Source organism: Pelodiscus sinensis, chromosome 14 (assembly GCF_052426305.1).
Source record: "Pelodiscus sinensis isolate ZL-2025 chromosome 14, ASM5242630v1, whole genome shotgun sequence".
NCBI lineage: Eukaryota > Metazoa > Chordata > Testudines > Trionychidae > Pelodiscus > Pelodiscus sinensis.
Window position 1 is genome coordinate 39913403 of NC_143065.1, and position 25707 is coordinate 39939109.

The 25707-nt window shown below is 43.2% G+C and overlaps 1 protein-coding gene and 1 pseudogene across 2 annotated transcripts in view; both read left to right on the plus strand.

The window, feature by feature from the left end:
• The window catches only part of CLPX (caseinolytic mitochondrial matrix peptidase chaperone subunit X), a 45094-nt gene continuing 19387 nt past the window's right edge, over positions 1-25707 (plus strand). The window contains exons 1-4 of one of the 2 annotated variants that reach the window (XM_075896912.2): positions 1-165; positions 9594-9754; positions 13601-13718; positions 21717-21871. In XM_075896912.2, the coding sequence (XP_075753027.1) occupies positions 96-165; positions 9594-9754; positions 13601-13718; positions 21717-21871 (504 nt within the window). In that variant the 5' untranslated portion in view covers positions 1-95. The remainder of the gene's footprint in view (positions 166-9593; positions 9755-13600; positions 13719-21716; positions 21872-25707) is intronic. The other variant, XM_075896913.2, reaches the window with a different exon arrangement.
• Positions 21879-25704, plus strand: LOC149523613 (uncharacterized; annotated as a pseudogene).

The window sequence follows — 25707 nt, forward strand, 5'->3', positions numbered from 1 at the left end:
GGGGAAGGAGAAGGGGGAGGGGCGGTGTTTACTCGGCCGCAGCCGGGCGGGGGGCGGCGGGCCTGAGGCCTAGTGAGCGGAGCGGGCGCGGGACCATGGCCGCCTGTAACACCTGCGCTGCTGCCGCGCGGCTGCTCGCCTGCTCGCTGCCCTCCGCGCACAGAGGTACCGACCCCCCCCAGCCACTGCCCCCCCCCCGAATGGCCCCTCCCCCCGCTGGGCATCGCCCCTCAGTGAGCGGCCCCGCGTAGCTGCTTCCTCTGCCCAGCCCTGGCCCCTCTCCTAGGGACGGGATCAAACCCCCCTCCCCATGGATTGAACCCCCCGCCCCCCCCCGTGCCCCTCTGCGGGCGCTGCACCGCCCCGGCCCCCCAGCCCCGCGCCCCGCCAGTGCCGCCTCTCAGCCCGCTGCAGAATCTGCCAAAACAAGCCTCCGCCGCTGCCCACTGGCTTCCCAGCGGCGGAGCGAGCGCCCCGAATCCGGCGTCTCGGTGCAGGGAGCGCCAGCGTAAGCGGGGTGCCCTGCTCCCGCCCCAGCTCCCCCTCTCTGCTCTCCTGATTCAGCAGTTCCGATGTCAGGGATCTAGCTGCGGAAGGGAGGCGTCGCGCCCTCAGTGCTGGGGCTGGACAGAATCGCTCTCTCGGGGGTTTTTTTTCTTTGTAGAGCGCCAGTCGCTGGGATCCCTTGTAAAGAGCGGGCTCCTATAAAGCAGGTGGTGTGGGGGAAGTGGGGAGAGGGAGCTGGAGCTATACGTGTCATTGGAGTGCCAACCATGCTTATAGCACGAGTGGGTGGTTCAAGCATTGAAAGGTGTTTATAGGATGGTTCACTTTAAATTGATCTGTCAGAGAGATCAATTTATGTACAGTAGATAAGAGAGGTTAATCTCCAGATGTTTTTTTTGTGGGTCAGTGCAAAAGCAGTGTTATTTTGGGGATACTCTTATTAATTTGTGTTCAGACTTACTGAAAGAAATTGCCTCCCTCAGTTTTATCATGTGCAATGGTGTTTCTGGTTCTTACTACCAGTGACATTTTAACAAGACTTTTTATGTTGCTCAATCTTTGTAGGTCTCAAAGGGGTAGCTGTGTTAATCTGTAATTTTAAAAACGAGTTGTCCTGTAACACTTTAGAGACTAACAAATATATATATATATATATATATATAGAGAGAGAGAGAGAGAGTATGATAAGCTTCTGTGTTGCCCATGAAAGCTCATTGGCTACGTCTACACTGGCCCCTTTTCCGGAAGGGGCATGTTAATTTCACCTATCGTAGTAGGGAAATCCGCGGGGGATTTAAATATCCCCCGCGGCATTTAAATAAAAATGTCCGCCGCTTTTTTCCGGCTTTTAAAAAAGCCGGAAAAGAGCGTCTACACTGGCCCCGATCCTCCGGAAAAAGCGCCTACTTTGAAGTAGGAATAAGAGCCTCCGGAAAAGGGCGCTTTTTCCGGAGGATCGGGGCCAGTGTAGACGCTCTTTTCCGGCTTTTTTAAAAGCCGGAAAAAAGCGGCGGACATTTTTATTTAAATGCCGCGGGGGATATTTAAATCCCCCCGCGGATTTCCCTACTAGGATAGGTGAAATTAACATGCCCCTTCCGGAAAAGGGGCCAGTGTAGACGAGCCCATGGTGTGTGTGTGTGTGTGTGTGTGTACGTATGTTAGTCTCTAAGGTGCTACAGAACTACTTGTTAATCTTTGTAGAGTCTTTAATCAATCACTAGTGTATTCTTTAACTTTTTTTTTAAAGTCCAAAGAGCCACTTGGTTTGGTGAGACATAAATGAATTATGAGCAGTTAGAAGAAAGTTTTTCAAAGCTAGTACTCAGAGAAAGACATTCAGGGAGACATATCTTCCCCCCCCCCCCCCCAAAAAAAACAACAAAATTATGAATAGGTTTTGTTAGGATCTAGACAATTCTCATCTGTGATAAAAGATTGTAACATTATGCTGATGAATGAATTTGTGACTGGCTAGCAAGAACTTTTGAGTTTATTTTCATAGTTTACACCTGAAGTGCAAGAATTAAGCAGCATACATGTTAATAGTGTACAGTGATGCTAGTAACACAGATAAGGAGTTTTAAACTTGCCAGTACCTATTTAATGCCTGTGTAATGAACACAGTGTTTTGTTAGCCGCAGTAACAATAGCCTACTGTGGTAGTTCAACAAAAGCGATTCTTTAAATTGCGTGATCCATTCCAACTAATTCCATATCTGCTAGTTTGGCAGACTCTTGTAGGGGCTCAAGAGGCAGGTGGGGTCAGTCTGGGAGGTTCAAATCAATATTTTCAACTCTGAATTCTCTACCTTACATGAACCCTTTAAAAGCAAATACAGTTTAAAAGGTAAAAAGTTCCAGTCAATATCTGAATCAAGTATTTTCTGTAAATAGTATATCCAGTGCTTTTATTTATGTAAAATAAATGTAAATTGAATCTATAAAGATAAATGCAATACTAGAAATTTCATAGTAACAACTGATTTTGAATTCAACTTCTCATACATACTGTAGAGCACATTTTTCTATTTTGCCATTTATTGATGCCTGCAACTCTTGCCCAATGTCCTCAGTACTTGTGGTTGGGACTTGATGCAATTATTGATGGATTTAATCCTGCAAATGGCAGAAAGTTTAGAATGCAAGAGTAATGTAGTGGTTAGGATTCTAGTTTGGCACTTGTGTTCACTCCCCTGCTCCATCATAGATTCCATGTGTGACTTTTTGTGTGTCTGTACTTCAGTTCCTCATCTTTAAAATGGGATAATAAATTTTCCTACCTTCTTGGGAAACTGAGGATAAATACATTAAAAGATTGTGGGGCACACAGATAGCATGGAATAGTAATAAGAACTGAGATAGCACATTATATAGCTGCTGTGGAATTTACAGCAACAGGTAAACTTGGCAATCACTTGAGTAAAAATTGTTTTAAATAAGTATACATACGAATTTAGCAAAACATACTCTATTGTGTATCAACAAGCAGTTTGATTTTGAATTATTTTTAACCAATCCCAAGTTTCTTCAAAATAAATTTTGCTATAAAGATAAAATGGAGATGGGGGAATGTTGAATCCCTCAGGCCTTTGACTGAAATGTGGAGAGAAGATAAAACCGTCATTTGACTGGAATGTTGAGTGTTCCTGGAAAACTTTGTGAATACTAATTTTGCGATTACTTACATCTTATGGAAATGTGTGCAGTAAATTTCTTCCTATTTTACTCTTTGGGGTATGCATACAATAAACTCTCTCCAAAATAACCAGTTTTGAAACTGTAAGGAGTTTCAGTATCATGAAAAGCTGCCTCCTCATCTAATTGACGGGTACTGATACTATCTGACTTTTCCTTCTTAACCTATTTACATCATCCTAATCCCAGCCTGTGTGAAAAGACAATTCTTGCGAGGTTCCCTGAAGATCAGTGATGTAGGTGCAGAAACTATTAGAGCAGTTGCTCTTAAACTTTCCCAACTACTGTATCAGGAGTCTGATTTGTCTTGCTTACAAAATCTGGTATAAAATACAAAAGTCACAGCATACTATTACTGAAAATGTACTGACTTTATCATTTTTAGCATATCATTACAAAATAGATCAATTGGAATATAAATAATGTACTTATATTTTCATGTGTATTATATAGAGCAGTATCAGTATAAACAAATCATTGTGAAATTTCAGTTTGTCCCGACTTTGCTAGTGCTTTTTAAATAGTGTTTTTTCATCTTCAGAGTGTTGTACAGATATTTTACTGAAAGGACATACAATTCTGTATCTACTGTTTTGGTTAGTAATCCCTAATGTTACTGCAATTGAAAGAGGAAAAATCATTTTTTTTCCATTTGTACATTTGACTGTGTTTTGTGTATACAGGCAGTCCCCGGGTTACGTACAAGATAGGGACTGTAGGTTTGTTCTTAAGTTGAATTTGTACGTAAGTCGGAACTGGCGTCCAGATTCAGCCGCTGCTGAAACTGACCAGCGGCTGACTACAGGAAGCCCGAGGCAGAGTTTCTCTGCCCCGGGCTTCCTGGAATCAGCCGCTGATCAGTTTCAACAGCAGCTGAATCTGGACGCCTGGGACCGAGCAGCTGGGGCGCTGCTGGTTGGTCCCGCAGCGCCGCTCCTCGGGGCTACTGGACCAACCCAGCAGCACCCCAGCTGCTCTACCCCAGGCGTCCCCAAGTCAGCTGCTGCTGAAACTGATCAGCGGCTGATTCCAAGAAGCCCGGGGCAGAGCAACTCTGCCTCAGGCTTCCTGTAGTCAGCTGCTGGTCAGTTTCAGCAGCGGCTGACTTGGGGACGCCTGGGGCAGAGAAGCTGGGGTGCTGCTGGGTTGGTCCAGTAGCGCCGAGGAGTGGCGCTGCGGGACCAACCGGCAGCGCCCCAGCTGCTCTACCACAGGCGTCCGAGAAAAGCCTGGTCTGCTGGGGGGTGGGTCCGAGAAAAGCCTGGTCTGCACTAGCTGCGCGCCCCCCCCCCCCCCAGCAGACCAGGGAGACGCGGGCAGCAGGACCAAGACGCGCCGCGGTCCCACCGCCTGTGTCCTCTGCGGCTTTGCTCCGCGTCTCCTTGGTCTGCTGGGGGCCCTCCCCCCCAGCAGACTAGGGAGACACGGAGCAGCTTTTCTCGCCCCGGAGGAGGCGGGCAGCGGGACCGCTGCGCGTCTGGGCGGTCCCGTCGCCTGCGTCCTCTGGGACGAGAAAAGCCCCGTTCGTAAGTACGGATCGGACGTAAGTCGGGGACTACCTGTAGTTAGATTCATGATTTCTCTTCGTCATTCATTTTTCTTACTGCAGCAGGCAAGAGAGAGAAATTTATTGGTAGGGATTAAGGGTCAGGTACAAACAAAACTACTTTAAACTTTTTAAAAAATATATATATATATATTTGAGTTTGTGTCTCTGAAAAATGTCTTAATTTCCTTAATAGATGCTAGTATATTGCCAGTAAACTATTTTATTTTAAAAAAAAAATCTGCAAATCTGTTTTGATTAAATGTCATGGAGTAGCAAATGTTGGTAGAGGGTTTTTCCAGACTGGCTCCTTCTTTAATGCTCTTCCTTATTATTGCCTGTTGTTATGTTATATTATAGTAAGGTGCCATTTTCAAAAGCCCTTCTCTCCCAACTAACACCATACATTTATACTGACAGCCCTAAGATTTAAGATATATTCTCTTATTGAAATGTGTGCATTAATGGAATAAAGTGTATATGTCGAGGGGGATTGTTAACTACTGAAAACCTTGGAAGATTAAATATTGTAACTAAATTACATGCATCTTTCTCTGACTTATTTTAACAAAATCCTGATAATGAGTTAAAATGATAGACTTAGATTTATGAAGAGTTGTCTTAGAGGTGACTGGAAATCATTTTCAGTCGCTCATACAGGTTGGACCTCCCTCGTCCCGTACCCTCAGGACCTGACCAGTCCGAACGAGGGGATTTGTTGGATCAGGGGAAGTCCCTTCCAACGTGGCCTGTGCTGTCCGCTCCATGGCTGCCACCAGGGCCAGAGCCCTGCAGCTGGTGCTCTGGGGTTGCTGCTGCCCTCCTCCTCCTCTGTTCCGGAGAGACCAGAATGTCCTGCTGCACTGCTCTCCCCTCCACACACCCCCAACACCCTGCCTCCGCACACCCTGGCTGAATAGCCTGCCACTCCTGCCCCATGGCCCAACATCCCTGTACCTGGGCTTTGTGATCCAGGAACATCTGTGGTCCAGCCAGAATCCTGGTTAAGGGAGGTACAACATGTAATGCAAACCAACTCGATTCCAAAGACTACTCGATTAGCTGATTAATCAAAATTTAACATCCCTAGCCCGGATGCCTGATCTCCCCTGATCTGGCAAATTCCCTTTTTTCAGGACCTTGCCAGTCCCGAGGGTGCTCGCCAAGGGAGGATCAACATGTAACTTCCTAACATGGAATCTTAAAATCTCAGATGTATCCTTGCTACTTGAATTTAGTACCATTTCTCGTCTTTTAATCTAATAGATTTATCTGGCGTTGCTTGGGTCTTTAACTCAATATTTATTTATTTAAATCATTGCTCTGGGTTGGGGCTGTGGATGAGGGGTTCAGTATGCAGTCTGCCCTGCAGAGAGAGGGCTATCATGTGCATGTCCCCCGGTTGGGGCAAGTTTATGTTCGTCTGCTTCCTGTGCTCTGCTACAGTTTTCGCTTTGGCAGGAAACTGCATTTTCCCCTCGCTCTCTGACAACAGCCAGTAATGTTCTCATATGAATCTGGAGTGAGGGGAAGTCCCCACTTCCCTCAAGAGCATCTGGGGGTGGGAGGCTCCATATTGGAGCAGCCCCGAAGGCCCCCTCCCCCCCCACCAGCCAGCTCATTTCACCTCTCTGTTGATTCTATCTCTTTTCTGTATGGTTTTCTGTGTCCCTGTACAAATTGGGGGTGAGGAGGGAGAGAGCTTCAGTTGCCTCCTCCCCCTATTCCCCCGCCCTTCTTAAAAGTGACTTTTGGGGGCTGGAGGCTCAGGTCTGGGGCTGTCTGGGATGGGGGTGATTGTCTCTTTGCTGTATGGTTTTATGAGAAGCAATCCCATTCCAGGCATCCCATTTTCCTGGCACACCCAAACTCTTACCTTGCCTTTACATTAAGATAAGGGGAAGCTGTATACTGAATTTGGTGGAGGAGTTCTTAAATAAGGATACATGAACTCTCTCAGTAATATAGTAGATGTAAAGGCTTCTAAAACTTTACAAATAGTGTATGGGGGCTCATGCTTAGTCAGGTATTTTTTCCCAGGCTATTGCAAGAGTATCAACAGTTTGGGTAGCTTAATGGATTAGTTTTTTCCATGTTGGGAATAAATCTTTTAAAACATCAGTGTTAGATATATTTTAATTTAAAATGTGTGCCCACTGTTTAGAGAAGATAGCCATGCTGCCAAATATAACAGTACTCCTTCGTTTCACCCTGTAATAATTTGTTTTTTCAAATCTGACCTTCTGAAAATTCCTGGAGGCTAACTTATGGCAATGTTTTACCAGTAAGCTTCAAGGATTTTGATTCTGCCAAATGAAGACCAATGTACTACATCAGTAAGACATTTACATGATACAATTCATGTGATTAGGAGATATTTCAAAGGTCATTCCATTATTATCTCTGCAGTTACCACATTTCGTAATATATGCTAAAGGTTGATTTTTTTTTTTCCATCCTGAGTTTTTTTGTAAGTGGGAAATTATTTCATTCACTAGTATGATAATAACCTAAATGTCATCAAAGATCTGAAATACATTTGGATTTTGGATTATCAAGAAAATCTTTGATGAGACAGGTGTGGTGGTGGTGCTATGACACTATTTTAGATAACTGCAGTTTGGATATTGAGAGCTTGAACTGCATTACAGGCAGTCCCCGGGTTACATGGATCCGACTTACATCGGATCCCTACTTACAAACGGGGAGAGGCAACCCCGCACTAGCTGCTTCCCCCCAGCAGACCAGCGAGACGCGAAGCTAGCGCCCCCTCCCCAGCAGACCAGGGAGACGCGGAGCGGCTTTTCTCAGCAGACACCTCAGCTTGAGAATAAAGGACTGAGGGAAGTGAGGTGTGGGAGAATAAAACTGAGCTCTGGAGAAATGTTTGGCTAGAGTTTCCCCTACAATATGTACCAGTTCCGACTTACATACAAATTCAACTTAAGAACAAACCTACAGTCCCTATCTTGTACATAACCCGGGGACTGCCTGTACTGTTTGCTAGCTAATCATTGATGATTTAGCCACATGCACATTACAGGCTTCTGATGACATAGGTGTGATCAGAGGTGTGAGGAGGTCTGATCTGAGGGCATGTCTATACAGCAACATTATTTCGAAATAACTAGCATTATTTCGAAAAAACATCTGCATCTACACAGCAGGTAGTTATTTTGACATAATGTCAAAATACAGTACTGTCAAGCTGGAGGACTTTTTACTCCGACTCCTGTAACCCTCATTGTATGAGGAGTAAGGGAATTCAGAGGAAGAGGGCTCTATTTTGAAATAAATGCTGTGTAGACACTCCCAATTTCGAAATGGTTTATTTCAAAATAAATTACGCAATTGACTTAGCTTATTTTGAGTTAAGCCCTGCTGTGTAGAGGTAGCCTGACAGACCCAGCTATTCCAGCAAAACTCCCCAGTGTAAACACAGTTATCTCTGCAATACTGTTCTTCTGTTATAGCTTGTTTAGGTTATCTTATGGAGTTGAGTCTTGTGGGGAATGGGGAAGAGGAAACGGAATAAGCTATATCGGCAAAAGTGTAGTATAAGCTATGCTATATGAGGCATTTTGGTGGTATAGGATACTGGTATAACTATAAAAGCCGTGCATTCCCAATAGGGATGTAAAGGTTAACCAGTTACCCAATAAGCATTAGCCCTACCAACATGCTTACCTGGTAGCCAGTTAACCGAGGGGCTAGGCCCAGCTGGAGCAAATTTCCTATCCATGTCACAGCACGATGGGGCCAGCTGGCCGGAGCAACCTCCCCTCCCCCACATCTATGGTTGGCTCGTTAAACTATTATTTAATAGGTTAACTTTTTAAGTGGGTATTTACATACCTAGTTCCTATTGTAGACATGGCTTTGATTAATCACTATATACTTAAATCAAAATCAGGCCTAGGGTGGGGTAGGATACCATCAGGATTTAAAGGGGGAGCAATTTTTTTCTTGATATACTCCCAAAAATTGCTAATGTACTTTTTCATTGAAACTAGAGTTCACGATAAACTTATGAAAAACATTAAATAGCTTTGCTATCCCTGCCGAAGGGTTAGATGAGAGAATGTGTAATAGTATATTAAGTGGTTACTTTTGTATTGTGATTACATTTTGGGCACCCATCTAGAGGACTGGTTTTAACTGAATACAATAGGTTATTTGTTGTTTTACTATAATGCTAGTAAAAATCTTCATTACATGATGATGTTGTAAAAATGGGATCTACATTGTTATTTTTAATCTATAGTTTTCCACATGATCGTATATAATGTTGTAGGGATGTACATATACATAGTGTGGTATTTTTGGGATACTATTTAAACGTTAATACACAATCAGATGCTCATTGTATGTGAAATGTTTGCTGAACTAATCTGTTAATTGAAAATATAATAAATATTAATCACTGTGAAGACCTTTAGAAGTAGCATTCTGTGCTCTGTTGACATTTTATTCCTTCATCTTATGATAGCTCTTTTACTTCAGAAGGAAGTTTCAAATAAACCCTGTTTTCATTTGTTCTGAAATGCTGGTTACTTTTTGACCAAAAGAAAAGTAATATTTTCCCTTCACAGTCTTTTTTCCTGCCATGTAATAATGACTGAGAAAGTTGGGAAAAGGAGTTGTCAGTACTCAATATATTGGCACTGATAAATGAGAAAAGACTAGCTGGATTAGTAGCTATTATTTATATTCTCTTTTACCATAAAACAAACTAATAATGGGTAATGTGAAGCATTTCCCCTGTTTTACATAAAGCTTTTGTTTGGGCTCTGGGGAGCAAGATGTGTGTCCCCTAGACTTACAAAATTTGTTTAATTTCTAGGTATTACTTGTGGTCGAACTTGTCTACCTGTTTTAGGAAGAATTGGGACTTTTGATACTCAGTCTGTAAGAAGGATTCCTTTTAGAACTTTTTCAGAAACACCAGCATACTTTGCTTCAAAAGATGGCGCGAGCAAGGATGGTTCTGGCGATGGCAATAAGGTAGTCTGCATAAGAACCTATTGCATAAAGGGATCTCTTAACTAAACTCTTTTCTGAAATTGTTACCCACTGTTACAAGTCACCTTTCAGATTACTGTAACTGAAAATATTAAGAGGAAAATATTTTCATTCTATGGTTTGAGTAGTATCAAATGCACAAATACTTTGTTTATAGTCACTTTCCCTATTGTTTGGGTCTTTCAAACAGCACAAAAAGAGAATTATTTTTCAAAATATTATGCAATGTGGTTATAAAACCACAAACATCTGCAGGGACTAAGAATTAGTATGTGAAACTCGTAACACTTTTAGTTTCTTTAGAAAACCATAAAATGTTTGGTTTAATTTTCTGATATGTTGCTGTGGTACTAAGGAAGAATGCTTTGTAGAAAAGATTAATTGTAGTTTATATGTTTAATTGCTACTCTTATTAGGGACTTTTAATTCTGTTTTACCCCATTCTTTCACTTGTACGTGCAATTAATAAGATTCATCAGGTATATGATTACCTTATATACTGTTCCTTAGTCAGAAAGTAGGATTTTGGCACGCGTGTGGGGTATTTCAATAATTTTTCCTTAGTGATATTTCCTGGCATATAGAATAGTGATAGAAATGTAGCCGTGTTAGTCTGGTGTAGCTGAAACAAAATACAGGACTATGTAGCACTTTAAAGACTAACAAGATGGTTTATTAGATGATGAGCTTTCGTGGGCCAGACCCACTTCCTCAGATCAAATGGTGGAAGAAAATACAGGCAGTCCCCGGGTTACGTACAAGATAGGGACTGTAGGTTTGTTCTTAAGTTGAATCTGTATGTAAGTCGGAACTGGCATCCAGATTCAGCCGCTGCTGAAACTGACCAGCGGCTGACTACAGGAAGCCTGAGGCAGAGTTGCTCTGCCCCGGGCTTCCTGGAATCAGCCGCTGATCAGTTTCAACAGGCTGAATCTGGACGCCAGTTCTTACATACAGATTCAACTTAAGAACCCCAGGCGTTCCCAAGTCAGCTGCTGCTGAAACTGATCAGCGGCAGATTCCAGGAAGCCCGGGGCAGAGCAACTCTGCCTCGGGCTTCCTGTAGTCAGCCGCTGGTCAGTTTCAGCAGCGGCTGACTTGGGGACGCCTGGGGCAGAGCAGCTTGGGTGCTGCTGGGTTGCTCCAGTAGCGCCGCTCCTCGGCGCTACTGGACCAACCGGCAGCGCCCCAGCTGCTGTACCACAGGCGTCGGGAGCAAAGCCGCGGAGCACAGGGGCTACGGGACAGCCCAGAAGCTCCGGCTGTCCTGCTGCCCGCGTGCTCCCCGGCTTTGCTCCCCGTCTCCCTGGTCTGGGGAGACGTGCAGGAAAGCCGCGGCGCACGCGGACAGCGGACAGCCCAGACGCGCCACGGCTGTCCCGCTGCCGGCGTCCTCAGAGGCTTTGCTTCCCGTCTCCAGCAGACCAGGGAGATGGGCAGCAAAGCCCGTTCGTAACTGCGGATCCGACATAAGTCGGATCCGCGTAACTCGGGGACTGCCTGTAGTCACAACCACATATGCCAAGGGATACAATTAAAAAAAAGAACACACATGAAAAGGACAAATCAAATTTCAGAACAGAAGGGGGATGCGGCAGGGGAGGAGGAAGGTAAATGTCTGTGAGCTAATGGTATTAGAGGTGGGGAATTTACCTTTCCCCACCTCTAATACCATTAGCTCACAGACACTTACCTTCCCCCTCCACCTCCCATCCCCCTTCTGTTCTGAAATTTGATTTGTCCTTTTCATATGTGTTCTTTTTTTTTAATTGTATCCTTTGGTATATATGGTTGTGACTATTTTCTTCCACCATTTGATCTGAGGAAGTGGGTCTGGCCCACGAAAGCTCATCATCTAATAAACCACCTTGTTAGTCTTTAAAGTGCTACATAGTCCTGTATTTTATTTCCTGGCATGTGATTGACTAACCAAGGGTTGAGGGCATGGACAGATATCTTGGTTTTCAGAGGCTTGTGTGTGTAAGTTGATAGGTGTTATGATTGCAGCAGAAAATTTTCAAAATGTGAAGAGAGCATAAGCAATGTAATGATGTCTATATGAGTTTGCAGAGACCCTGAAACAATAGATTTGTGATGGGTAGAAATCCATTTGTTTCAATGAGTGCTAACTAAGATGCTTTATTAACATTGTTAGCCATTTCATTCCTTATCAAAACATGTAAAAAGAGAAATTTTTATCACATCCCAAAATTGTGGGATGTGCCTTGATAAACTAGTACAGGCAGTCCCTGGGTTATGTACAAGATAGGGACTGTAGGTTTGTTCTTAAGTTGAATCTGTATGTAAGTCGGAACTGGCGTCCAGATTCAGCCGCTGCTGAAACTGATCAGTTTCAACAGCGGCTGAATCTGGACGCCAGTTCTGACTTACATACAGATTCAACTTAAGAACCCCAGGCATCCCCAAGTCAGCTGCTGCTGAAACTGATCAGCGGCTGATTCCGGGAAGCCCGGGGCAGGGGCTTCCTGTAGTCAGCCACTGGTCAGTTTCAGCAGCAGCTGACTTGGGGACGCCTGCGGCAGAGCAGCTGGGGTGCTGCTGGGTTGGTCCAGTAGCGCCCAGAGCAGCGCTACGGGTCCAACCGGCAGCGCCCCAGCTGCTGTACCACAGGCGTCCGGAGCAAAGCCACGGAGCACGGGGGCAGCGGGACAGCCCAGACGCGCTGTGGCTGTCCTGCTGCCCTCGGGCTCCGCGGCTTTGCTCTGCTTTGCTCCCCGTATCCCTGGTCTGCAGACCAGGGGGACGGGGAGCAAAGCTGCGGAACACGCGGGCAGCCCAGACGCGTCTGGGCTGTCCGCTGCCCGCGTGCTCCGCCGCTTTGCTTCCTCTCCCTGGTCTGCTGGAGACCAGGGAGATGGGCCCCGTTCGTAACTGCGGATCCGACGTAAGTCGGATCTGCATAACTCGGGGACTGCCTGTACAAAAGTTTTAGAAGTTGAGATAGCCAGGTCTTTAATTACATCTGATGAGATTGAAGGAGGGCACAGCTAGTTTAATTTTACCGAACGGGGTCAGCTTTCAAAAGATCGTGAGAGGCTGCCTTAGAGGTTAGAACCTCACTTTTCAAAAGTGGCTTCTGATTTTGGAGAGCTTAATTTTTGAGTACTCATTTTGAGACACTTAGAGCATTTTTTTTGAGAGGACAGGTACCTAGTACATCAGGAGTAGGACCAGTACCTAGTACATCGGGGTGGGCAAATTCCAGTCCACGGGGTTTGTCCTTGGCAGTCCCCCATGGTTGTATTCACCTGCGCTTTTGCAGTTATTGGACAATCACAGCTCTTGTTGGCTGCAGATCACTGTTCACAGCCAATGCGAGCTGTGGGAAGTGGCGTCCCTGTTTGTGCTGCTTCCCGCTGCTCACGTAGGCCGCAGACGGCAATCCACGACCAATAAGAACTGTGATCATCCGATACCTGCAAGAGTGCAGGTAAATATAGCAGCAGTGGCTTACCAGGGTTAGTCACTGGTGGACTGCCGCTCTTTTATTGCCCACCCCTGTGGTACGTTCTGAAAAACCAACTCTCTCCAACATTCTTTGGGTTGAGCATCCAAAATCCCTAGTTGCTTTTTAAAATGTAGATTTGTTGTGTCTCTTTTTTTGGCTTATTTATAGAAAAATGCCTGTTTTAAGCAAGAAATTTCAAAATTTGTTAGTTCCGATGTTTGGAATCTTTTTCAAATACTGAAAAATAGACCATTTTAGCTGCCTTTTTATTTAACTTTTTCATTCTGTACAGTGGCATGTATAACTAAATCTGAAATTCATTGTCTGGAACTAACAATTGAAATATTGTTTCTCATTAGAAATCTGTCAGCGAGGGAGGCAGTAAAAAGTCAAGTTCTGGAAACTCAGGGAAAGGAGGAAACCAGCTGCGGTGTCCCAAGTGTGGTGACCTGTGCACACATGTAGAAACTTTTGTGTGTAAGTATTCTGATTTATATGGATGATTGTTTAAATAATTGCTAAATTAAATTTTAACCAATCTGTTCAGATAACTAAATTTTATTCTGAATACTGATCATTTAAATAGTTACGTTGTGCTTATAAATATCCTGCTATGATGATGATATTTCAGAATAATGTAACTGATGTAAATCAGGAGTAACTGCATGAGTATAATCAGGAGCAGAATTCAGTTGATAGTATACAGAGCAATATTGTGAACAATGTAAGCTTATCTTAGTGGAAGAGGAAGGATGTTAAATGGCATTTAATCAGCTAATTTCCATCAACTACTTGATTAGTCAATAAGGGGAGAAACTACTGAGCTGCCAGGGACAAACCCCAGGAGCTAACCCCGCTGCAGCTCTGCCTCTTAAGTGTAGTAAGAGCCAACCAGGACAGCTGAGTCCCAGCTCTCACCCGGACCCCTGCTGCGCTTCTGCCTCCCCTAGCTGTCCTTCCCCTTCTTCCCCCCCAGCGGAGGTGGTGCTAGGGGGAACCGACTTTTAAGCGAGCTTCTCTTCCCCCCCCCCCCGATCCGGCTCCTTCTCCCCTGAGAGGGGGAGGGGAGAAATGACTAATTGAGTAGCAACTCGACTACCCGATAAGCCTAGGCTAACTGGGTAGTTGACTACTCGACTAGTTGCTTATATCCCTATGGAAGAGGCGTTCATGTAGACAGTAGTACTTTGGCTTCTGACTTATTTTCTAATGAGCATGTGTGTGCTTTCTGATTTTTTTGCTTTTTTACCCTTTTTCTTAAGCAATAGGAAGAGCAAGATGAATTGTTGATTCGCTAAGAGAATCACCACTTTTTAGAATATATTAGTAGTAGTATGTTTTTTGGACTTTGTAGGGCAGAATAAGACCCATAATATAGTCAAAAGACTAATTAAGTTCCCAATGAATGGGGAGCGGGGAAGGACATCTTTTAACATCAAATGCCAGACAACCACTGATGATCAACCTTATTTTTGAAGTGTAGCCTTAGTTTTCCTGGCCACTTAGTATTCTGTACAGCAAGACTTTTAATACATGAATTTTAAAATATTTAGAATTCATTTTCTTTAAACAGTAGATTAAAGGGGTTGTTGCATACCAGAGATATTGTATGGTGGAGCACTGAGGTGAGGAATAGAACTATCATTCTAAAGTAGTGATATTGAAAGCACTTCGGAAAGTTAAGATGAGGCAGTGGTCCAAAACAGCATGAATTCCATGCTGTAGTAGGGTCTACTAGTGTGAAGCACAATCTCTTGCTTACCTAAGAAATAATAGCAATCTCTAAAAATTGGGTTCTCAGAGCACAAATATTAATCAGCTGCTTTTGATGAGAATTAAGGATGAAGTCTCAAGAATAGCCTTGCCTGTGCTGTTAGGGGGTTAAAAACAAGGCTTATTTTATAGTCCCTATAAAGAATGCAAGGTAGGTATAATATCACAGATGCTTAAACTAACAAGCAGATTTCTGATGCTTTGTTCTGAACAAGCTGCAAATAGAGAAACTTTGATAGGAAGGTATTGCAGTAATCCAATCTTATTGTTCCAAGGACATGTCTTGCTGTTGCCAGAGAGTTCCAAGGTAGATCAAGGATCAGCATGAAAAAAAGAGACTTTTTTTTTTCAGAAGTGTCAAGCTCTTACAGTCTCTGCTGATTTCCATTAAAAAGTACATGCTAAGAATTTCTGCAAATCCAGCCTTAATTGCACAGCTGAAATAAACATTTGCTAACCTGTACACCACATTGGGTTTTCTATAAAAAAAAAAAAAGTGTAGTTGAAAGTGAGGAAAAGGTTAACTTGACTCACCCTTTTTGAGACCTAGACCTAGAGATGTTCTTGACCTGTAAACAAGAACATCAGGGAACTGACACAGTTTCAAAATGACTCTATCTATGTTATCACCAAGACCGGGATTGATGATGAGTTTGTTTACATGCATCCAGTTGTAAATAGAATCTAAGAGCTGCATCAGAGCAGACCTCAAACTTGTGGGGTCTTTGGGCAACAGAGATGCACTTAGATATCCATAAGTGTCACAAAGATAATTTAACCTGTGACCTTGCCCATATGCTCAGAAACTTATGGCATGGGAAATAAGCTTGGCTAACAAGTATAATTTCAATTTAAAAAGAAGGCCAGAACCAGACTGAAACTGCACTAGGATGTCATGGGGCACGAAGACTAAAAGCTCAATTACCTTTCTTTAGAAGGAGTGAGGCTGATAGAAGTTTGAGATCACTCAAATATCAAGATACAGTGAGAGGATGGCCTTTTTTGGGAAGTTGATTTATCCTAATTTCTCATCTCCTGATGAAGCTGGGCTTTAAAGCGTCTTTTTTAAAGTCCATTTATTTGTTGCGATGTTACATTGTATAACCTCTAATATCATTAACTCACAGACACTTACTTACCTTCCTTCCTCCCCCCCCACATCTCCCTTCTGTTCTGAAATGTGATTTGTCCTTTTCATGTGTGTTCATTTTTTTTTAATTGTATCCTTTGGTATATATGGTTGTGACTATTTTCTTCCACTATTTGATCTGAGGAAGTGGGTCTGGCCCACGAAAGCTCATCATCTAATAAACCATCTTGTTAGTCTTTAAAGTGCTACATAGTCCTGCATTTTTCTTTGTTTAGGGCTGGTTAGAGGGGTATAATGGAGGGAGAGCTGTCATTGGATTCCTAGTAACTATGATCTTTAGGAAAATCAGTTGTAGCTGCTATAATTGTTCAGATATTCCTTTAAGGCTTACATCATATTTTTTTCGTGAATCCATTGGACTTCTTACACCTTTCTTCAGTTCTTTTTCAAGCTGTTACTTTTCACTTTTTTTGTTACAAGTTCACTTTTCCTTTAATTAAATCTGTTCTTTTGTTTAATGACTCTTATTTTCTTTTCTGGGTTTATTTGCACTATAGAATGCAGAATAGCTGTGGGGAAGCAAGCTGTATTCTAATCCTCCTTACATTATCAGAATCCCCATCCAAATTCCATTCCCAGAACACTTAATGGTTGGTTGTATTCTGTGAAACAAGCTGTAACTCAGTTTTTAACTAAACCCGTAATTCCACCAGTTTAAAAAGACAAAATAAACTTGTTTTTGACTTGTAAATTTTCAGGGCTCTAATTACATATTTACAGACTAAAGAAAACACAGTTATTTAGTTTGTGCCCCACACTTTAAACATCAGATTCACTCTGTACTCATCTTGAAATGATTAACACAGTGCTGAAATAGAATTGTCAGAGTGCTTCTTTATTCATGAATCAAGTTGCAAAGAGTCACTGAGCTTGACATTCCAGTGCAGCTTGTTTGTAATTTGTTTGTTCATCAAATATTGCTATAAACCTTGCACAAGGGTTTTGTGATTCTCTGCTATTCCAACACACTCATTATCTTTCCTGGGATCTTTGAAGGTATTAAAGGGATCTTGGTGGTTCTGACTCATTTGCTCAGCACTCCTGGTACTTGGCCTTAGGTTTCAGGCTGTGTAGAGGGGAATCCTATGGACATTGCCTACCTCAGTGACATAAGATTCATGCTTGAGATGTGACGTCAAAACCACCTGTACCTTTTAAGCCTGAGTATTGCTGACTAAAGTACTCTTCAGCTGGTGTTCTTTTTGTCATCGCCTCATTCTGCCAGGATGAACTCTCTGACCTGAGCCTGCTCCAAAGCAGGGTTTTCCTGTCATATTTTAAACCTGTTAGGAAATGAGTGGCTTAGCTGCCCTTTTTTCCTGGACACCTGGCTCTTGAGAGCAATTGCAACATAGTATCTATTTCTACCACATATTCAAACTTTAAAAAAAATACAATTGCATTGAGTTTTTGTACATATAGTGTGGATAGTGCTCTGCTATGGAATGACATGGCCTGCACCAGTTGGCATATACTTTGTATAGTGCCTTCAGCATGCCACGGGAGCTAAGTCAGCTGCTACGCTTCACTTCCTTTTCACTATCTGTTGTTGTGTCATGAATAGGGTACTACCAAATTCACAGTCCATTTTGATCAATTTCAGTGTCATAGGATTTTTAAAATAAGTAAATTTAATGAGTTCAGATATTTAAATCTGAAATTTCAGTGTTGTAATTGTTGGGGTCCTAACCCAGAAAGGAGATGTGGAGAGGTCTCAAGGTTATTGTAGGAGGGGTTTGCTGGTGGTAGCAGTGCTGTCTTCAGAGACGGGAGATGAGAGAATGGCAACTGCTGCGTGGGAACCCTGCTCTGAAGGTAGAACCGCTGCCAACAGCAGTGCAGAAATAAGGGTGGCATGGTATGGTATTGACACCTAAACTTCTGCACTGCTGCCTTCAGAGCTGGAGCTTCAGTCAGCAGCTACCGCATTCTGGCTGTCCATCTTTGAAGGTAGCAGTAAAGAAGGGTGTCATGGTATGGTTTGAAGCAAAATGCAGGACTATGTAGCACTTTAAAGACTAACAAGATGGTTTATTAGATGATGAGCTTTCATGGGCCAGACCCACTTTTGTATCCTTTTTTAAAATTGTATCCTTTGGTATATATGGTTGTGACTATTTTCTTCCACTATTTGATCTGAGGAAGTGGGTCTGGCCCACGAAAGCTCATCATCTAATAAACCATCTTGTTAGTCTTTAAAGTGCTACATAGTCCTGCATTTTGCTTCAGCTACACCAGACTAACACGGCTACATTTCTATTACTACGGTATGGTTTTGCCACCCTTACTTCTATGCTGCCAGTGGTGAGGCACTGCCTTCAGAACTGGATGCCTGGAGAGCAACGACTGTTGGCCAGCCACCCAACTCTGAAGTCAGCACAGAAGTAAGCGTGGCAATACCGTGACACCCCCTCCCCTCCTTAAAATAAGCTTGTGAGCTTCTCCCCCACCCGCTGACAACTCTGTTTTGGGTCAGGACCCCCAATTTGAGAAACACTAGTTGCCCCTGTGAAATCTGTATAGATAAAAGCACACACAAGACCAGATTTCAGTCTGTGATGTGACCTGTTTTTCAATGCAGAGAAGTTGGAATGGCCCTAATCATAAAACATTTGCAGACCTCATCATGCTAATGAAGTTAATTTGAAATTGGAATTATTTCAGAGAGGTGTGAGTACTTAATATAATATAATATTATTGGCTCCAAAGATCTGCAGAGCTTCTTATACCTCTGTCCTGGGGAAACTTCTAAATGTTTCACCATCTGTGAAGCTGGGGATGTAAAATGCTCTGCCAGTTTCCATTGGCACTATAGTTCTAGAGAAGAAAATAAAAAGATTTGAAGTATATGTTTACAAAGGTGGTGACGCATCACCACCGTGTTCTTTAGCAAAAAGAAAACCTCTCACGGGTTCCTACTGATTCTGGTGCCTTCCTCTTTGAAAATAAGTATTGCTGTTGACATTAAGTGATCTTATTTTCCACTGTCACAGCAGTGAGAGGGAGCATGAACTAGTGTTCAGAGCACAAAACTCTTAGAAGATCTTGGTGCTAATCCTAGCTCTGTCAGTAACTTGCTCTGACCTCAGAATAAATCACCATGATGCTGTATTTTCCCCTTTGCAACATGGGGGGAAATAGTTACTTCAGAGCGTTGTTCGGAGTCTTAATATTTGTAAAGAACTTTGAGATCTTCCAGTGAAAGCTGCTGTAAAATTGCAAAATATTATAATGCCTCACCATTTATTTTCCCTTTTTCTTCTGTGTTTAAGAGAGTCATCATACTTGTGTTTGCTCTCTGGTACAAGTGTTATGTGCTTGCACCATGTGAAGGAGAAGAATGCTCCCATGGTACTAGTGGTTAGGATGTTCTATGCTTGTGCAAGTGCACACACTTGTCCTTTGATATTGGCAATCAGTAGTACTATCTTGGGAGGGTTGCTTGCAAGTGAGTTACCTTTGCACTTCTCCCTAAGCTATGATCTCCCCAAGCTATCAGCAGTTTATGCTGTTACTACTGGAGTGTGCCATCTCCTCTATCCACTTGAAGGGACAGGGTTAAAAGGAAAGAGGATTCTCACAGTGCTACCAGATTTTTACTTTATGAAAATCTAATTTTATTTGTGCAGCCCCAGAATTTTGGAATGTATGCATCTTATCTGTTGGATGAATTTCTCCTGACATCTGCTCTATGGGAGGCATGAGCGTGATGTAAAAATATTTTGGTTCTTGTCATAAGTCAGCAGTAAAATTATACGGCATTTGGCTGCATAAGCTATTTTCTGGAGCCTTTTTTTTAAAAGTTCAGAGGATTGTTGTAGAATTCTTCACATGGTCATTTTAATAAAGAGTAGTTATTGGTTGAAGCAGGTCATGCTGCCCCAATTTGGCACATTTAACAGAGGGTATTCAAGTGTGGGAGCAGGAATTGAACACTTGTGGGGTTATGATTTTGTTCTTTGAAATCATGTAGAACAGATGCCATTTTCTTTGCTTTTCTGAAACAGTGACTCCAGTTCCAATCCACAAGTTATAATAAAGTATTTCAGAATTTAATTCTTTTGTCTTCCTGTGAAGTCTGAGTTGCTGCTGTTCCAAAAATCAATTTCCAAAAGCAACAAAATGTTTTAAAGAAAATCTATTATTTATTTTTGAGGATTTGTACTATGACATCTCAAAAATTAACTAATAGTATTCTAGATTTTTTTTAAATAACCAAAATGTTGACAATCAGAGGAGTAGCCGTGTTAGTCTGAATCTGCATAAACAATGAGAAGTCCTGTGGCACCGTATAGATTAACGACCAAATTGTTGCTTACTAAACAGAGAAAGTCATATTATACTTGGCATTTTTTTCTGTTTTTGCCTTCTCTTTTAAGTGTGAATGCTTGTATATTCTAAAAATGTTAATTGAGAAATTGTTACTGCTGATTTAGTATATTTGGATTGAAGTATATTGTCAGACTAAATTAAATTAAACTGAAATATCAGTTAGATATAAATTGTTAAACATTTATTAGAAATTGACCGTTAATGGAGTTTTGTATAGTCTGTTATTTTATGGGATATTGCCAGATCCCAAAATCCACCTTTTACAGAAGCTAGATTAATTCCACGCAAGGGGGCATACATGAAGAGGGCAGTACAGTGAAACCTTTGTTATCCGGCACTCTGTTAACGAGAAAACTTAGCTAACTGGCATTGCCCCCAGCCACAATACTATCACATCTTCAGGTGCACAGGCTTGGCTTGGTTTATCATGATTGGTTTAACAATTTTTTATTTAAGAAGTACTAATCATATTTAACTCAAAATATGTGAGACCAACTGCCTCACTACAAAACCACCAATATTAAAAACTTGAGTTTTACTATTATTGTCCATTGGTTTTTCCCAGGTACCCTCAGATAACCAGAATTTTTAGATAACTGGCATGCCCTAATCCCCAAGTGTGCTGGATAGCACAGGTTTTACTGTACTATTTTTTCATCTTATAGGCTATGGCAGTAATTGCTGCCTCGGTCTGTGAATTTGGATTCAGTAGTTAGTAGGCTGTTCAGATCCAAATTATGTGCCTTCCCCGTGCATACTGGATTATAGAGCTCCCTGTGTATTTTATGCTCCCTCCACAGGGCTCAAATGTCATGAAAGGTATTGCCACAGTTGGGTGAATTTCATCCTTAGAATACAGTTGTTACTGAGAAGAGCACCAAGCTGGAAATATACACATGCCTTCTTTTCCCAGGTCTGTCAATGTCCTGTCTGATTTTGGTCAAGTTGTGTTGCCTCATTGTATGAATTTCACAAACAGTTAAATATATTGTAAAGGTTTTGAGATGAACAGATGAAAAGTGCTATGTAAATGTAGAGTACTTACTCATTTTTGTCTCTTGATCTTTTCCCAATTAAATATACCTTGGAGGCAGAGAAGGGAGTTGACTGACAGAATGTTTGTTATTACAGGTGTTTAAGTTCTGGGTATCATGATAGTAGAAAGTTGAATGAATGTTGTCTAAACAGTCTCTTGTCACTTTATTTTACTTTTTTCCCAGCTTCCACCCGCTTTGTGAAGTGTGAAAAATGTCACCATTTTTTTGTTGTGCTGTCAGAGGCAGACTCAAAGAAGAGCATTATTAAAGAGCCCGAATCAGCAGCAGAAGCTGTAAAATTGGCATTCCAACAAAAGCCTCCTCCTCCGCCAAAAAAAGTATGGCTCTTAATTTCACCCTAGTTTACTTATCTGCATTATAGCATAGTTGAATGTTGTAATTGTAAAAATCAGTATCAAAGTTTAAAGTTCATTTGGGACATAAGTCCAAGAAATGATAAAAATTAATTTGCCAAGATTTAAACGTTTAATATTTGTATTCTACAGGACATAGTGAAGTATTATTGAAGGGAAATTTGTTATAGTTTTATAATCTTTTGTTGTATTTACATATTGGATATTTAATAACTTTTTTTGTTCCTATCACCGACTATGAAACAAAATTTAAAAACAAATCTCTTTAGATCAATTAGGCCAATTGTACACTGGTAAGATACTGCACAGTAAATCAGCCCCAGTCACTGTAACTTTCTAGGTGTTCACATTGGCAAGGCACTTAGTGTGCACTAGCTCTGGAAGTGTGGAGGTTGCTGTGCTCTTGATACAGTGCTGGGGTGCCAGTGTGAACATCATGGTTTAGTACTGCATCGTGACTGGCTTCCGGCACCTTTCCCACAATGCCTGTTCTTGCCTCTTTGGTCATTTGTTTGAACTCTACTGCCCTGCTTTCAGGACCAGAGAGCCCTCAGACCTGCCCTTTGCTTTTTTTAAAAAAAATTTTGAAAGTCCTCTTCCTGTTTGGTGACGCGTCTTGTGTTCTTAGCGCATCTTTCCAGCTGGCCATGCCTGCTCCACGCATTAGGAGGTACCCTGCTTGGAGCCATGCTGAGGTGCTGGACCTCATCAGCATTTGGGGAGAGGAGGCTGTCCAGTCCCAGCTTCGCTTCAGCTGTGAGAATTATGATAGCCACGGGCACATCTCAAGATGCATGACTGAAAGGGGCCATGACTGGGATGCAGTGCAGGGTGAAAGCAAAGGAGCTGTGAAACGCCTGCCACAAGGTGCGGGAAGCAAACTGCCACTCTGGTGCTGCACCCACAACCAGTAGGTTCTACAAAGAGCTGGATGATCAACTTGGAGGTGACCCCCCCACCTCCACTCTGAAGACCCTCGTGGATACTTCGAGAGCTCAGGGGCCATCCAAAAGTGGACCAAGATGGGAGGAGGAAGCTGTGGCTGACTGTGCTGAGAGGAAAGGGGACCTAAGGCCAGAGAAGGAATCTGCATTGAGAGAGGCTTGCAGTCAGGAGCTGTTTTGTACCCTCGAGGATGCGAGCCACTTGCAGCCTTGGAGGCTGTGGGTGATGTCTGGTAAATGGCTTGGGTCTCAGGAAGCACTCAAGCGGGTTGCCAGGAACAGAAGAGTTACAGAAAGGAGGTTTTTTGGTTTTGTGTGTTGGTGCTACCAGCACAGGGGCAGTCAGATAGAGAACAGACCGTTGATGCAATCTCTTACTTCATGGTAAGCTGCCTCACAGATCTCATTGGAAGTGTCAGGCAGTGGCTGTGCCACCTGTTTCCTCAAATTTGCTGGCAAAGCAAATGTGGTCTTTGAGCCCTGAAGGCTGACATTCCCTCAACACTGGGCGTCAGCGGCGGGAGAGAAGGACCACCCGTTGTTGCGCAGACAAGCCACGTGGAACCCGCAGTCAAGTAAGACCCTCCTTTGCTTAAGGAGAGCATGGAGCAGCTCCTAAGTATTATGAAGTGGCAAGTGGTCACACTGGAGGTGCTGTTAGCATTGCAGATGGAACAGTTGCACGACAGGCTCCCCCTACAACCAGTGTCCCAAAACGGTTTTTCGTATACTCCTACCCAATGCAATTTGGGCACCACCCTGTCTGCCAGCCACTGCATTCCACATCTGCCCACCCATCCCCTACCATGCAGACTCCCACAGGCTCCTGATGCACTCAACATGCATCTGCATGCAGTGTAGCTCTGAAATGCAGCCTCCCTCTGCACAGCACATCAGGTGGCAGGGCTGCATATGAAACTTAGATAAATACAAACCTGTGAAACTCTTGGGGCATGCCTCACCTCTTGCCTCTTCCATCCCCTCCCTCCCAAGCAGTTCAGATGTTTCATGCTTCACGTGTGTCCTATGTTTACTGTGTTTAATAAATTAAATAAATGTGTTTCAAAGCAATCTTTACTCCGTTACATGAAAGCAAGCAAGCATACCCCAGCAAAGCAATGGTCACTGCAGCTCTAAGTGCAGTCCACAGACCAATCAGAGTAACCGCCTAGCAATGCAGCCATTGCACTCCCATGCATGGCAACAAGTTCAAGGCATCCCTGATCCTTAAGGCACTGTTCTGTGTTCCTCTTAATAGCTCTGGTCTCAGGCTGTTCAAACTTTCATCCTTCCTATTGCAACGATAATCGTAGGGATGTTTGTCATCGACTAGGTTCAGCTTCCTGTATAAACAATGCCAACAGACTTTCAAACAGCCAAAAGTACACTCCACATTTGTTCTGCATCTGCTCTGCCTGTTATTGAACTGCTCCTTGCTGCTGTCAGAACTCACATGTATGGTTTCATTGGGCATGGCATTAAGGGGTAGTCAGGGTCTCAGTGGGCATTTTCACTTCCCCCACAGCGATCTTCTGGTCTACAAAGATCCTTGCTGCATCCTAAACAGGCCAATGTGAGCATCATGCTCCTTCCAGACCAGCTGGCATTAATGTCCATGAAGTGCCCACAATGATCCACAAACACTTGCAGAATCATGGAGGAATACCCCTTATGGTAAATGTACTCAGAGGGTAGGTGGCCTGGTGCCAGAGTTGGAATGTGAGTGCCATCTATCATCCCACTGCAGTTTGGGAAGCCCATCCGAGCAAAGCCATCCACAATTTCAGGCACATTGCTCAGAATCACAGTCTTTTGGGGCAGGATGTGGTTGATGGCCCTGCATACTTCCATCAGCACAAGTCCAGCGGTCGACTTTCCCACTCCAAACTGATTGGTGACCAAGAAAAAAGTTGACTGAAGTAGCCAGTTCCCATAGTGTGATCACCACGTGCGTCTCCACTGGCATGGCAGCTCTCTCATTAGTGTATCCTTGCACCACAGGGTGGGGATGAGCTCAGAGCACAGTCCCATCCAAAAGTTCTGCAGCCATTGCTCATTCCAGGCTTGCATGATGATGTGATCCCACCACTCAGTGCTTGTTTCCCAAGCCCAAAAGCAGCGTGCCACTGTTGTCAGCACCTCCGTGAACACCACAGGAAATCTCATGCCATACGTCTGATGCATGGACTCTTCTTCATCACTTTGCAGCTCCAGGAATAACTCACGTGCCTTTCGTGATGTGTTATGAGAACTTTCGGTGTTTTTCATCAACATCTATGGATCCATTCCCACAGACCAAGGAGGGCAGGGTGCACAGCACTGAAGCCATTGAAAGATGGCGCAAAATGCAGACAGATGCGCAGGGATTTGTGAAGCGATGCACTAGGGGCCATTGGGACAGGACCCAGAATGCTCCATGCCTCCCCTCCGCCTTTCCACTAACCTCTGCAACAGAAGAGGAAGAGGTGCTCTGTGGGATAGCTGCCCAGAATGCACTGCTCCCTAAGGTTCTGCCAGCGCCACAATTGTGGTCGTGCTGCTGGGTTGGTGGCTGACAGTGTGGACACCCAATAGCATTTTCCCTGCTGCTCTGTGAGTGGCGTTGTAACTGCCAGCGTAGACATGGCCTTCGCATAGGCTTCCAATTATGGACCATGCACATTGTGATCCAGAGCCTTGGATTTCAACTCTTTTTATCTATTATATTTTCAAAATTTGCTCTTTTAAACTGTTTGGTTCAGTTTTAGATATCTGTAGTCTGTGTTATAGGATGCAACAGGCACAAAATTAACACTTTTATGGTGCATGGGTGGCTTAGAAATGTAATTGTTGTTTTTATTAAGTTTAATTTTATTT